This window comes from Achroia grisella, unplaced genomic scaffold (genome assembly GCF_030625045.1).
Source record: "Achroia grisella isolate CSIRO2021 unplaced genomic scaffold, CSIRO_AGI_Agris_v1 utg445, whole genome shotgun sequence".
Taxonomy (NCBI): domain Eukaryota; kingdom Metazoa; phylum Arthropoda; class Insecta; order Lepidoptera; family Pyralidae; genus Achroia; species Achroia grisella.
Window position 1 is genome coordinate 1,330,556 of NW_026712860.1, and position 15,240 is coordinate 1,345,795.

The 15,240-nt window shown below is 31.2% G+C and overlaps 4 protein-coding genes across 5 annotated transcripts in view; 2 read left to right on the forward strand and 2 right to left on the reverse strand.

Moving 5' to 3' along the window:
* Window positions 1–1,713: 1,713 nt before the first annotated feature.
* Window positions 1,714–4,017, reverse strand: LOC131844987 (testis-expressed protein 10 homolog). Its single transcript, XM_059193994.1, has 2 exons — window positions 3,558–4,017; window positions 1,714–3,321 (listed from the first exon to the last, which is right to left on the reverse strand). Exons 1-2 carry the CDS (start codon window positions 3,918–3,920, stop codon window positions 1,759–1,761), a joined length of 1,926 nt encoding a protein of 641 aa, XP_059049977.1. The 5' UTR covers window positions 3,921–4,017; the 3' UTR covers window positions 1,714–1,758.
* A 5,618-nt stretch (window positions 4,018–9,635) lies between these two features.
* Window positions 9,636–11,253, forward strand: LOC131844961 (nucleolar protein 16). Its single transcript, XM_059193957.1, has 3 exons — window positions 9,636–10,148; window positions 10,257–10,514; window positions 11,001–11,253. Exons 1-3 carry the CDS (start codon window positions 10,051–10,053, stop codon window positions 11,248–11,250), a joined length of 606 nt encoding a protein of 201 aa, XP_059049940.1. The 5' UTR covers window positions 9,636–10,050; the 3' UTR covers window positions 11,251–11,253.
* A 433-nt stretch (window positions 11,254–11,686) lies between these two features.
* LOC131844960 (protein DPCD) lies at window positions 11,687–14,190 on the reverse strand. The gene is made up of 3 exons (XM_059193956.1): window positions 13,472–14,190; window positions 12,213–12,449; window positions 11,687–11,796 (listed from the first exon to the last, which is right to left on the reverse strand). The coding sequence occupies exons 1-3, from the start codon at window positions 13,835–13,837 to the stop codon at window positions 11,692–11,694; spliced, it is 708 nt and encodes a 235-aa protein (XP_059049939.1). The 5' UTR covers window positions 13,838–14,190; the 3' UTR covers window positions 11,687–11,691.
* An 890-nt stretch (window positions 14,191–15,080) lies between these two features.
* LOC131845026 (RNA/RNP complex-1-interacting phosphatase homolog) overlaps window positions 15,081–15,240 on the forward strand; it is a 67,557-nt gene continuing 67,397 nt past the window's right edge. For both annotated transcript variants that reach the window (XM_059194044.1, XM_059194045.1), the window contains exon 1: window positions 15,081–15,210. In XM_059194044.1, the coding sequence (XP_059050027.1) occupies window positions 15,188–15,210 (23 nt within the window). In that variant the 5' untranslated portion in view covers window positions 15,081–15,187. The remainder of the gene's footprint in view (window positions 15,211–15,240) is intronic.

Below are 15,240 nucleotides of genomic sequence, written 5' to 3' on the forward strand. Positions count from 1 at the left end.
ATAGGTATTTCCATACAATACTTTTTATATTTGTAAAATGAAAATATGCTATCTATCCATCATGTGCCATTAGTTACATATAACAATCTAAAATATTTTAAAATGGAAATTATTTAAGAACAAAATTCAAAGTACTTCAGGTTACTACGCCATATTTCTGTCGTGAATAAAGGTGTTATTTAATGTCTAAATAAAAAAATATATATAATATGTAACTGCTCACGTGATGTTACAGTGACCTTTCACATGAAATGTTCTATTCTTGAACAACTAACATGATGTTGCACAGTATCTGATAATAAAACATGTTTTATCTCCATTTTATTTTTAATTAACGGTTGAAAATCTAGTTGTTATACTACAAAATGCATCATGAATATTTGTATTAGCGAGCAGCCCTGTTCACTTGCAGCTGCTGACATATTTTATATAACATTGTGATGTTAGCCATTGAATTGTGTTGTGATAATGTTCACATAAAATTACAGTGGCAGCTGGATAATCGTGTGTATTTATTTTATTTTCTGTTAATGTTATATAAATATTTAATTAGTTTAATTTAGAATATTGTTACCATGATATCAGGTTCCTTATAATTAAAGTACTTCCTTTAAACTTTATTTTTAAGACTATGAGTCAAGTGTCTTGGGATAAAGTTTATTTTGAAATTTACTTCCTTTGAAATCATGTAGTGTGCTTTGTTCCCTAGTCGATTCTTAGGACTTTTAAAGGATGAAAAGAAGCATATGTATCCTACACCGTGGGTTTACAGTTTATCCACAAATTTGTTTTCATACCTAGAAAATAATTATATCAGTATTCCTCATTCAGAGCCCTTGATCCTATGGTTGCATTTTGTATGGATTTACAGATACAGATAGTATGAAATATAATTATATTTATTTTGTGTTCGACAATTGAAATATGAAATAAATGACTTTAAAGATTTATGAATATTTTTTCCCCTTTTTGTTTAATTTTTATACGTTATTTAATATGATTGCTTCATATAAATAACACCTTATATATTTAAACAAAATATAATTGAACGAAAAAATTAAAAAATGTTTGAGTGTAGAAAATCATCAACATTAATTGGTTCTCTCAAATTCATATTACGAGAGAATGGTTTTGGCTCCATTTTTTTATGACCGTAGAAAGTATTTATTTTTATTAAAATATCGTCAGTTGATTACTTCAACTTCCAACATCACACTAGGGCCATCTAGTGATGAATAGAATATAATCTTAACAGTAGATGGCAATAGTATAATATGTCCTTTACTAGAATTGTGATGTAAATAATTGGTAAATATAAGAAACTATCAAAGTTCAAAATTTATGCCATAAATATATGTCTATGTTGGAATAGCGCTACAAACCGCATTCTGCATTGTGAATACTAATAATAGTATTAATAGTATTAGAATAATAGTGGACTCTTTCATGTTAGGCATATGGCAAATATTTCAATAAGACAAAATTCTGGACAGATAATTAATTTAACATGCATGTCGACAGACAATCTTTGCTAAGGGTTATAAACAAATTGCTAGTTATATATTTATGTACAACCACAGCTACAACTATATAAATTGATGTTACAACTATTTAAATGAAATCAATCTCTATATTTCAGTCAATAATCTATACATTCTTTTTAAATTACGCTAATTTAAATTACCTTAAAACGGCCGACAATTACTACAAAATAATAAAAATACTATTATTAGTAATATTCTTTATTTTAACATTTGCTTACAATATACCTCCTGTTCTAATTCGCAATGTGTCAAAAATATACTTTCCATAATCGCTTTTATATACATGATTTAATAATTGTTTCTCTAAAATGTTCAAGGATTCACTGTCCCATTGTTTTATCCAATACAAAATGGAGAACAATTTGTAGTAGCCCATGTCATTGTCTGAGTCAGATATCTTGATTGTAGGCAAGTTTTCAATAATAGGTAATAATTGTGACTTAATTACCATATTAAAAATCTGATTATTCTGTATTGCAAACTTATGGATTATGTTAACAGTTTGGATCTGGACTGATTCACCAAGTAAAATATTAGGTAAGCTTTTGAGCCACATTTCATATGAATCACATTTATGGAAATGGCTCATATTATCCTTCAAAGCAATCTTACCTAATAAAGTAAAAATTTGTTGTTTAAATGAATCCGACATATCCTTATTAAAATAAGCCCATATTATTTTTCTAAATAATGCATCCATGATCGTCACATTATTAGTCCAATTATTTTCATTTGAAAAAATTGTGTCCAGAACATTTATAAGTGCTTCACTAATTTCTGTTTGGATATTCTGGTTAAAAATTTTTTCCAAGTAATTTAGCACTGCAGTTACTTCACTGATTTGACTTTTTATATGTACATTATAGTTTAACACAATATATAAATGACAGATTTTCAAATTTTCTAAAACTAGTTTTGGATCGGAAATTTCATCTACAAGAGCAGAATTACTAATTTTCTTTTTAGTTCTCACATTCGTCACAAATGGAAATGAATGGATAAAATATTGATCAAATTGTTTCTTATACTTTTGACTAAATAAATTTCGTAATTCAGAATTATGATCCTTATTATGTAGAATTCTCCATATAAGAGTGAGTACTTCTAGGGTATGTTTCAGTAATGATGCAGCATCCTCAGAAATAATGGTTTCTACATTTTTTTCGGAATTTGTTTTAGGGCACACTTCTAACCAAGTTTCAAAAAGTAATGGCATCAAAGTATCAGCATAGTCCTTGAGCTTTTCTACTTCATCTAACAAAACTGTCTCTTGGTTATTTTTAGATGAAGAGCAAGATAAATTGCAAACTGATGTATACATTGGATCAGTTAATGGAAAGTAATTAAATTTACTGTCATCGAACATCTGCAAAGTTTCTCCTGCTAAAGGTTTATTTTTTTTGGAAGCATTTTTATAATCAACAAATTTGTGAAGGTAATCATTTAATCTATGCAATACTTTTACTCTCCATTTAACAGTTGTTATTTGACTACCTAAATTTACAGTAAGAGCTCGACCTGGTTTTGTATCTACTCTTAGTTTTGATATCATGTCTAAGAAATTTGGCAAAATCTTATGAAAGTCCTGAGCTACTTTCTGTTGAGTACACTGGAGGAGTATGTCGAGAAATAATAATGAATCTTCCTGTATTCTGCTATCAATGTGTGTCATTGCACTTCTTAAATATGTTGACATAATATCAAAAAATGGTTCTATTTTAACTATGTTAATAATAGACAAAATTGTGTGCAAAGTTTTCAAAGATTCATGGCGGACCTGTAACAAAAAAGTTATATAAGACAAAATTATTACAAGATAGACAGGTATATAGCTGTAATCCATAATTTTGTGGTATAACTGTTTTATATGTTTAAATTCGATATAATGCATTTACAATACTAACTTTCATATACATTCTTTGATATAAAAAAATATAAAAGGCACAGTAATATTAAAGGTCAGTAATGAAAATTATCTGTATGAAACATTAAAACAGTAATTAAGGTGCTAACCACTTTTTCAATATTTAATAGTAAAGGAGTAATTCCCAAAATTAAAGAGCCAAGATGTTGATCAAGAATTTCAGGATGAGTCGTCGCTAGTTCTTTTAATCCAATTAGAGCATCGGTCCTAGCATGGGTGTTAAAATGATTAAGCCGGGATAAGAGTTCCTTGATATTAAGTTTTCTCGTAGATAATGCTTCAGATTGTCCATGTTTCTTTAATTGTTCTTTGATGACGATTTTTTTTATTTTGAAATTCGTTTTGGTCACATTGGTTCCTTTGGGGAGATCCTTTTTCTTTGATTTAAGCTTAGTCTTGGATTTCTCAGACTTTAGAAATTTTTGATGACGCGTTGCACCCGTTTGAGGCATTTTCAATTTTATATTGCATAGCTTCTTACAAACAGAAAAGATTTATTGTCGCTCACAAATTTTCGAATTTAATTTAAGGTTATATTTTAGCGGGTAGGTTGTTTTTTTTTTTTTTTCTCTTCTTTGGCAAGAGGCTAGTGTTGCCTATTATGCCACTAAAAACAGGAAACGAGACGGGATAATGGAAAAACGGGTTAAATTTTGAATATACTCGGAATTAGTGATCATGGGTTTTAAAGTTTAATGTTATTATGGGAAATAAAAGACGCAAGAGATTTATAAATTATAGGATTAGGATGAGCTAATAGGCATACAATGGATGAAGGAAAAGGAATTTCTAATGAGATGAGTGTCTCTATAAATGAAGAACGATCGTAAGAGGAGCAGGAAAACACAATATGATTTAGATCACCCACATCTTCTCCACATTCACAGATATTATTGTCTTTTATACGTAGTTTTGTTAAATGTTCAGGGCTGCAAACATGACCAATTCGCATACGAATCAAAACACTAGTTGATCTTTTATCAAGATGTAATTTGAAAAACCACGGTTTAAGAGCTATAAACGGTTGGACTAAACAGTACTGTTTCCCTTTAATTTTGCTACTTATTGTCCAATCTTGACTCCATGAATCATGAAGACAAGACTTAGACAAGGCAGTCAGATCATGGCAAAAGTTTTTATAGGAAAAAGATCTCCAGATAATATAGCTTCATTCGCAAGCAAATCTGCTTTTTCGTTGCCCCGAATGCCACAGTGACCCGGAATCCAAACTAAAGATACAATATGTCCTTTGAGACGAATGCTATTCAACATATCTCGGATATCAAAAATTAGAGGATACTGTTTAGATGATTTGAATGGACAGTTAATTAGAGCTTGAAGAGCACTTTTAGAGTCCGTAAAAAAAACAGTTTGCTTAAGATTAAAAATTTTAATATATTCTACTGCTTTAAAAATTCCATAGCATTCACCAGTAAAAACAGAGGTCTCTGGTGGATATTTAATTTTCTGAATCATATGAAATTGTGAGTGGTAAATTCCTACACCAACATTTCCTGTATGTGAGTGTTTCGATGCGTCACAATAAATTTGATGATGGCTTTCCCATTTAGAGTTTACTACTTGATTAAACATTGCATTTACATTAGGATGTTCTTTTTCTATGTTAATATCAAAATGAACATCAGGGGTAAAAGTTAAAGATTCATATGCTGAACTAAATAATGGAAGACAGGGAGATCGATGAGTGGGAGCTCGGATGGCAGTAAAAGTTCTGTAACTTTTTACTAAGCAAGGTAGAGATTTATGAGACCAATAGGATGACGAAGAAACAAGATCAGAGAGCGATTGCAATTTAGGGATCAGAGGATGATTAGAAAACTGTAAAATACGAAATAAAAATTTATCAGATAAATACTGACGCCTTAAATACAATGGAGGATCACAACATTCTACTTGCATCGCATTAATGGGACTAGATTTCACCAATATAATCCTTAGAGCTTTAGCTTGAATATTATCCAATTTTTTTAGGGCTGTAGCATTAGCAGGTTCCAAAATAAATGTACCATAATCCATAACACTCCTTATGAGAGCATTATATATTAGTTTTAATTGAAATGGATGGGATCCCCACCACACACCCGTAAGGCATCTTAGAATATTAAGAAGTCGTTCACATTTAGCTGAAACGTATTCACAATGTGGTAAACCAGATAATTTAGAATCGAGAATTATGCCTAAAAATTTTATTTTTGTCTTTACTGGGATACACTGATTATTGTAACAGATATTTATAGGGGGTGGAACTCGCATTCTAGAAAACAGAACAACTGCACTCTTAGCCGCAGACAATTCAAGACCGTTACAATCCATCCAAAATTTTAATTTTTCTAAAGAAGTGGAAATTAAAGAACACGCTTTTTGAACAGAATGATCAATAAAATACATTAATAAATTCCGCATATTGAAGTACAACGACTTTCTCACTGTTTTGATTTACATATGACTCTAAGTCGTATGTATAGATGTTATATAAAAGAGGACTGAGTGGTGATCCCTGCGGGAGACCCTTCCATACAACTCGAGACAAAATATTAGAATCAGACAATATAACGCTAATGGATCTTTCCGTCAAAATATTAATAATAAAGTTAGAAAGTATGGGAGGAACATTCAAATCGCAAAGCTTTTTCCATAATATGTTAATATTGACATTGTCATACGCAGAGTTAATATCTAAGAAAACTGAAACTACCGACTGATTTTTAGAGAATGCCAAACGTATGTCTGAAACGAACAGACTGATTCCATCTAATGTACTTTTACCCCTTCTAAACCCATACTGACTTTCAGCTAATAGTTTTTTACTTTCGACATACCACTCTAAACGAGTTTTTACTAAATTTTCAGCAATTTTTAAAAGAACTGTGGAAAGAGCTATAGGACGATATGAACTACTGTCATCGGAAGGTTTGTTGGGTTTTTTAACTGGCAATACCGTGTGATGTTTCCATGACGACGGAATATTCCCAGTTAACATTACTGAATTTATGAGATTAAGGTAATACAACATACATTCATCATTAATATTCGCTAAAAATGAATATGGAATGTGGTCATTTCCTGGAGATGAATCTTTCGTATGAGACAGAACGGTTTTAAGTTCCGTAAATGTAAAAGGACTGTCAAGAGCTGAAGAGTTTATATTTTTATTGGTGGAAAGTGGCCGCGTTATGGGATCCATATGAGATACGTAGGGTGGTGCTAAACGATCTAGAAACTCGTTAGCTGTAGTCTCTGATAATGTAAAAAAAGGAGAATCTTGGAAAGCAGATCTGTATCTTTTTATATTACGCCATACAAGGGAAGGATGAGTATGAGGCGAAATAGAAGAACAGAAACGTTTCCATCCTTCTGACTTCTTTTTCTTTAAAAGTTTCCGGGTGGAGGCTAGTAGGGCAGATAGATTGGTGAAGTTTTCTGAACTCATATCATTACAATATAATCTTTCTGCCAGTTTCCTGGATTTAATAGCTGTAGTACATTCATGGTACCAAGGTGGAGAAGGAATTTTATTATTATTATGTTTGTTTACAGGCAGAACTTCATCAGCGACTTGTATCAAAATTTTGCTGAGGGCTTCAGAACAGTCCGATTCATTACCAGAAGTAATAGGAGGGAGAGATGATAATTTATTTTGTACACCAATTTGGAATTTATCCCAATTATTATTATTATTTAACTTATGTTTGTAAAAATAATTTCTTTTTCGAGGATGTTTTTTATGAATTGGTAATGAAATGATAATAGGAAAATGGTCACTCCCATATGCAGATGAAAGGATAGACCATGATAGAGAGGAAGATAAATTGGAAGAACAAATAGAGAGATCTACAGCACTATTTCTTTCAGTGGGAGCAGTAATACGAGTAGGTACTGGGTCATTTAAAACACACAGATTATGGGAATCAAGAAGGCCTAACAATTGCTCACCATGGTAATTAGAATAGGAGCTGCCCCAAGCTTGATGATGGCAATTGAAATCACCCATAATTAAAAAAGGTTTAGGAAGAATTGAAAATAACTCATTTAAATATGCAATAATTGAAGACGAAGGACGAGGTATATAAAGGGAGACTAAACAAATATCGCTGACAACAGCAGCAACCATAGAAATATTGTTTTTGTCAAAAAGAGGTAAAGAAATAGAAGAAAAATGAGTAGCTTTATTGATGAGTAAGGCAGCCCCACCATACCCATCTGGCCTATCATCTCGAATACAAGAGTATTCTGATAATTTGAAATTAAAATCAGGTTTAAGCCAAGTTTCAGTTAGTGCAATAACAAGTGGTTGTTGATATTTATTGATTAAATGAATTAAATCACTTTTTTTGCTAAGTACACTTCTGCAATTCCATTGGACTACTTGATCCATTATGGAGTAGATTTTTGAATATTTCTATAAATGGAGCAACGTGGGACGGTATTATATTAGAACTTACAAGTAAGTTGATTAATGAAATAATAACTTCTTTAATATTAGATTGACTTTCATTTTTATACTGACTGTTAAGCGCACAGCCATTAGAAGGGGAGGGCATATTAAAATCTTTTATAATATTCTCATGGGCAACTTTATCATACCCAACATAGGATGGATGAGGAGATTTGGGTTTTAAGAATACGGTTTTTTTATAAGATTGTTTAAAAGCAGTATCATTATAAGTTTTTGATTCAGATATATTTTTTAAAGTGCTGAATGATGTTCCATGTGCTGATGGCGTGGAAAGGACTTCAGCAAAAGGCTTTGTAACAGCAGGGTGCAATTTTGAGGCCTCAGCATATGAAATACAATTTTCAGCCATATATAACTTTATTTGTTTTTGTCTATTGAATTCTGGACAAGATTTGCTAGTAGAAAAATGATTTCCTGAACATAAACAGCAAAAAGCATCTTCAACATCACATGTTTCTCCTGTATGATTTTGACCACATTTAAAACAACGTGGCTTTGACCTGCATTGAATTTTAGTGTGACCATAACGACAGCAATTGAAACATTGTATAGTTGGATAAGTGTATAATTCCACTGGTAATGCATTATAACACATGAATATTCTTTTTGGTAGTACCTGACCATCAAATGTGACTACTACTGTCTGAGAAGGTTTCCAAGTGGGAGAGCCATCATCAACAACTTTGTAATTTAGCAGTCTTACTTTAAGTATATTGCCACAACCGATAGGAACAGAACTATTTTGTAATATTTCATCTGGACTCCAATCACTCGGAACACCTCGTACCAGACCCATACGTGTAATATTAAATGTTGGTATAAAAGCCTGTAATTTGTAATCATTTAAACTGTTATGATTAATGAATGTATTAGCATCATGGTAAACTGAGAAAGATAATGCAATTTTATTTCGTCCAATGCGTTTTACACTTCCATTAATAATGTTTTTAAAATACTGTTTTTTGAGGAATTTACCAAATGTCACAGCGTGAAGTGTAGTACCGTCATTTGGAGATTTTTCTTGTCTTACTACATGAACTAAGTATGGGGCATGGTCTGTGGGTTCATACATTTTCCTTGCTACTGGTTCAGAAATATTATTATTTTCATTTGTTTCTTTAGATGTGGATGGATGAGGGGGATCTAAATTTACAGATTGTGGAGTGAAAATCACTTCCGTGAGAGGTTTTTGTATTTCAATGCCATCATTTATGTCATCTGTACAGTGGCAATCTGTAATTTTATCTGAAGAATTTTTTCTTCTCCGTTTATTACAACTTTTACAAAATCTTTGTAACCGACTGCGTTTTATCGATCGGTTTGAACAAGACGTATCGGTTTCCATACCCGATTCGCATGAAATTGTAACATAGTTAGAAGCCGGAGGGACAAATCCCCCCGGGTCGGGGGATCGTCCATAGAAATGAAAAAACGAAAAACTTACCAATAAAACAGCTAACTATTTATACTAACTACAATAAACAAACTAAATAATAGATATTAAAGAACTAAATACAGTATCACAATCACTAAATAATGAAAAATATGTATAAAATTTAAATCAAAAGAAAAAACGCGCCCGCCAAGTTTAACGTTTCCCGCCTTTTTTCGGGTAGGTTGTTACATTTCTTACGACATTTTGTAGCCTGGCAAGTTATTTCCTGACATATCACGCCATCCCATATGATATGTCAGGAAATAAATTGCCTAATTCGCAATGGAATAAAATTCCTAAACTTAAAGTCTGCTATCTCAACTTATAAAAAAAATTTAATGCTTAAAAGAAAGATTATAAGATTTGCTATTGTACACATAGAATAAACTGGCAGACGTTAAGCGAACCTTCCAGATACGTGACGAACCAAGTAAGTGAATGTTATGTATGACGTTGCGGTGAAATATGTCATTTTTAGGTTTTGGCTTTCATTAGTTTGTCTAGTTTGTTGTACACACTGTATACCAAAGAATATACTACTCTGTATACTGTGTAGAACAAATTTGTGACAGTCGAAAAGTTTACACGTGCTTTTATTTGGTTGTAAACTTATATATTCTTGTTTATAGTAAATCATCTGTGCTCACAGATTGTTTTATACAAATTTAATATGAAAATCAAGAAGCAACATCGTAAAAAGAAATATCTTCATAAGCTAAACCGAAAACGTATGCATAGGAATCAAACCAAAACGGGTGAAGTACAATGGTAGGTAGTATATAGAGTACATAAAAGTACTAAATAATGTAATCTATAGTAGTGATGTAGGTGCCTGAATACAAATAATTCATAATGCTTTTTTTCATTCATTTCCAGTAAAGTAATAAAAGAAGCTTGGGATCACAGGAAAACTTCTTTTCGAAATCTCCGAGAAATGGGTCTTTCAATAGATCCTAACAAAACAATAAAAATTCCAAGTTTTAAACAAGACCAAGTTGAAAAGGCAAAAACTATAATAAAGGGGGATGACTCTGACATGGAAGAAGAGCAAGTAAAAACTAGGAAACCTAGAAAAGTGCATGTTGTTCAAGAATTGGAGAAGGAATCCAAAGCTCCGAGAGAAAGAAAATTCATGTTAGTACAATGGAAGGGCTTTTTTCCACCTATCAGAAGTATTTTAATTAGTGATGGGGAATGTGAGCTTAGATTTAATTAAAAAAACATTTAAATTAGAGTAAACCCTGAAATTACAGCATTCATTATATATTTTCTGTTATTGGAATGGCAAACAAGCTGACATCCCACCTGACGGTTACCATACTGAACAGTGCTATTGACATAATCAAGATACCTTCACACATGGCCATTCAAGATGACTTGAATATCATAATGTTTATTTATTACTAGCTGAAAAAAGTCCCATCAAAATCGGTCCAGCTGAATTGTAAAAAATGTTATTTTGGTGTATGAATATGGTATGGTACCGTATAAATATGGTACATATTCATATGCATGTAGTAAAACTGGTTATTTCAATATTACAGAGTCCAATTTTATTTATATGTATAGATAACTATATTTTAGTAAATATATACATGAATTCTAGATTTTCATTTTCAGGTTACCAAAAGGACAAGTAAATTTCATAACATATTTAATGGATAAATATGGATACGATTACAAGGCAATGGAAAGAGATAAAAAGAATTACTATCAAGAAACATGGAAACAGCTAAGAGCTAAAATTAAAACATTCATGGGTATACCTAAACAGTATGGAGAATATTTGAAAGCCAGAAATTTAATTGATAAAGAAGAAGATGAGGAAGAGATAAAGAGACAAGTTAAAGCTCTAGTAATGGAAGATTAAGATATTTAATATAAAGATTAAAATGATGAAGGTGTAGAGAGAAAATACAGTTTTTTCTTACCTAATAGGTATAGACATACTGAACCTAACTATACTGCACTTTATGTTCTATAAAGTTAAGAAGAACATTAAGTAATCCATTCCTTTCTACATTAAAAAAAGGTTCATATTGTAAAATTATTTAATTACCTAATATTTCATACAGAAAGAGCCTTAACAATTAGAATTGCATAAGTTGCAGATAAAGCACCAGATTGTGTTGCCTTTGAGAGTGTATTGTTTGCTCTGCTAAATTAAAACATTAGCAAATACAGAAGAGTAGATTTAACAGTGTGATAAATATTCAAATTTGTATATATTTTTGTAAGCGAAAATAACCCAATTCTCTGTAATCCAACTTTTGTAAAATAAATTAAGAATACAAGTGAATAGTATAAAAGTTTATTGTGCTTTGCAGTCACTTGGTACATCTTTAATAGGCTTCACTTGTTTCAATTCTTCATACCATTCCTTATCCATGTCTAATAGCTGCTGAGGTTTTTTATACTGTGAATTAAAAATGTACATATTTTGAATTAATATAATAGAAGGTATATGGTGTTTAGAAATAAATAAAATTAGGATTTGTAGATTAGTAGTTTTTTAATATTACAAATTAGTAATATTGCATAAAATTATTCTCTATATTAATATTAGTAACAATCAGGACGGCTGCAGTAAGAGGTTTTATACATTTAATCAAATTGTAGTTCCAAATAGACAATAAAACTTTGACTGTAAAAGTATTTGAATGAAACTTGGTTTTGTCCAAATATCAGAAATCTTTAAGACATTCTAAAGCCCTGAAATAAATGAATTAATTTTATAACCTATTGCTGAAACTATTAGATCATTTTCAGAGTCATGTTTTAGAAGTTTTATTTCAAAAGTTGCATATGAAATATTAATTCTTCTAATCTTACCATAATAATAAGGGTGTTGTATTGATGAGTTGACTGTATGTTGGCCTGTTCCATGTCTAAACCTAGCCTTGTAAGTTCAGGTACATCCAGTTTTTTAAAATACTTCCTGTTTGTTGTACGAACTATAATTGATTTCTCTTCATTATTTGCACTTATGGAATATGTTTCTATAGGGTATGGTAGATTCCTTATTCTCCATTCCAAGTTAACTCTAGTATTGCGTCTTGTTACTATAGGCTGTAATAAACATACATAAATAACAACACCTAGAAACTGTGCTTATTTTTTAATAACAAACCAAAGTACACAAGTAATGAATAAATATGGTACATACATTTCATTAAATAGCGTGTATGATTAAAAAAATATTTAAATTGCAAATAAATAAGGTGAAATATTTTTAATTATATCACAGCCGAAGAGGACATTTAAAAAAATATAATTTTCTTATAAAAATATTTATTAATTACTACACCACTGGCAGCTCCGCGATGGAGGCCGGTTCTTACAATTCTATCGAAATATAAATTTTAATTTAATAAGAAAGTGCTGCATCATCAGCTAAACTGCACGTGGAAGAATTTTGTAGCTGACGGTGCAGCCTAGATTACTGTAAGGGTTATTACACACTGTTGTATTAAAATGGATACAAATTATTGTTCTATATATAACATGTATATAACAAGTGTATAAAATAATAATTATTGATAGGATGTGAGAGTAAAATATATGAGCCCAGTATACAGTTGGGTTTATTAAAAAAAACTTTAATAGGTTTTTGGTGGTCTTGGTAACCTCCTTTGAAAAGGTATTAAAAGTGACTTTCTGTCCACATATTTTCCTCCTTAACAAATTATGTTTTGAAATTAAGGGTCCGTCCTTATAATGCAATCTATAGTCTATATATAAAATTTCATGGAGATTCATCTGAGAAAATGTAACAAAAAGACAAACACATTTTTAATATTAGCATAAGAGAATATTACATATTAATGTGGATCAATACATAGTATAAAATAAAGTTGGTATTGTCTGTCCTTATGTATGCTTAAATCTTTAAAACTATGCAATGGATTTTGAAGCATTTTTTAATAGATAGTGTGATTCTAAAGGAAGATTTATATATATAACACATGTACACCCAAGCAAAGTCAGGGTGGGTAGCTAGTTATTTAGAAATATACAATTAGTTACTAAAATTAAAATATATAAATATATATAAAATAAAATTATATACATATAATAATATTGCAACTGACCTGGTCTTTACTTTCAACAATGTCAGCAACATCAATGTTTGGTGTAGGGTCAGGAATTGGATCTCCGATTTCTACATTCCATTTGCCATCACCACCAAGTTTACCTTTCACTTTCCAGGCTCTACGTATCAGTACTTGTGTATCAACATTATATTCTTCAACCATTTCCCTATCATCTTCAAACTTATAGTGTACTTTTTTAATCTTATTTTCTTTCAGACATGATTTTTCTGCTCCAAGAAGAGATTTGTACCATATAGTATTCTTAAACATTTTGCATTTACCACAATCTACTGTAACAATTGCTTTCTTTAAATCAACGCTTTGGATAATCGAATATTCGATCACACTTGATGTTCTTTTCATATTATTGTTGCTATAGAAACAGTCTCAGTCTATTTTCCATAGGGTTAAGCAGTGGCAAATGATTTTTATTTTCTTTTCAGTATAGTTTCTACAATATTCTTATACAAGAATTTGGTTATTTCACCGGGCTATTTGGGACACTATACTGTCTAGAAGGCACTTGCAAAAATAGGTTATAGAAAACAAATAATGTGATATTTTCATTACACTACCATCTAAAAGTGACATTATAGAATTATAGTAAAATGTACTCGGAATAAATTTTTATTCTTGTTTCTTGTTTTATAGACATACATAAAAATTAAAAGAGAAATTATATTTTTAGCAAGACAATAGTTACGATAGAGGGAACTATTTTTTTATAACGTCAAAGAGGTTGCCAACCTTAAAAGTTACTTTTTAAATTGTTTATACTTTTAGTTTTAAGAAGCAAATAGGGATTGCAGATGTTTATTAGCTATGTAATAATCCATCTGGTGTTCTATAATATGTACTACAAAATATATCAGAGTGAGAAATTGACACAAATTAGCATATTGGTAATATCATGATGACCGGTCATCCGCACCCTCTTCTTTTTTTTTTTTGAATGATAATGGAATGGTATGGTAATGGTAAACCATTAGCACAGCTAATGGTTTACACTGGCGGGGCACCAGTGGAGGATAATAAGATGAGCATGAGGTCAGGTCAGTTAGCCCATCGTGACAAGCTCACCAGGAATTTGTCACGATGGTTTCCACGGGGAACTGCGTGGTGATCAACCTGACAGGGTACATTGCTAGCAATGGAGTTATCAATCCACATTACTAACAACCCCCTTTCTCCCCCATCCGCACCCCTTAGGGAGACGAATGTTGGAGGCCTTGAGGCGAATACCTTTTGCACCGGCAACGACTCCGGGGTTAATAACCTCCGAGTGGCTGGGTTAAAGCCTTTTAGGGCCACTATAAAATTATACAGGTGTCGTTTTATGTCTTGTAGGTATAAAATAAAATGTAAAATACAGAAGTAAGATTTTTTGGTGTTTTTTTTATATTTTCTTGGTGATTTTGTACCGAATATCAAAACCCTTATACAACTCGATCCTCATACGGTAGAAAAGGCAAATTGAGGAAATAAACGTTCTATAACAAAATGTCTGTTCTAGCCTGTGGAAACATGACATCAATCATAGTTTACGCGACATTGCCAGTTGCCACAGATCTAATATTGTTTGATTTCGTTCAGTTGACGTAGAGTCTGTGCAACTGCACAGACTCAACTATTTACTTGACTTATATTTTATTCAAGTATCATTAATTTTCGTATTACGTATAAACAATAATAACAGTACAAATAAATCTGAACATGCCTCCAGCTATACCCGACAGGTAATGTGTCTTCTTACAATTCAAAATTTA

Bases quoted from the DNA above. Each gene is read 5' to 3' on its own strand.
- LOC131844987 (XM_059193994.1), bottom strand. From the start codon at position 3,920: ATGCCTCAAACGGGTGCAACGCGTCATCAAAAATTTCTAAAGTCTGAG. The intron at 3,322-3,557 runs GTTAGCACCTTA...TTTTTGTTACAG, and splicing joins TATTAAATATTGAAAAAGTG to GTCCGCCATGAATCTTTGAA.
- LOC131844961 (XM_059193957.1), top strand. From the start codon at position 10,051: ATGAAAATCAAGAAGCAACATCGTAAAAAGAAATATCTTCATAAGCTA. The intron at 10,149-10,256 runs GTAGGTAGTATA...ATTCATTTCCAG, and splicing joins AAAACGGGTGAAGTACAATG to TAAAGTAATAAAAGAAGCTT. The intron at 10,515-11,000 runs GTTAGTACAATG...TTTCATTTTCAG, and splicing joins CCGAGAGAAAGAAAATTCAT to GTTACCAAAAGGACAAGTAA.
- LOC131844960 (XM_059193956.1), bottom strand. From the start codon at position 13,837: ATGAAAAGAACATCAAGTGTGATCGAATATTCGATTATCCAAAGCGTT. The intron at 12,450-13,471 runs GTCAGTTGCAAT...TGTTTATTACAG, and splicing joins TTGTTGAAAGTAAAGACCAG to CCTATAGTAACAAGACGCAA. The intron at 11,797-12,212 runs GTAAGATTAGAA...TTTAATTCACAG, and splicing joins ACAACACCCTTATTATTATG to TATAAAAAACCTCAGCAGCT.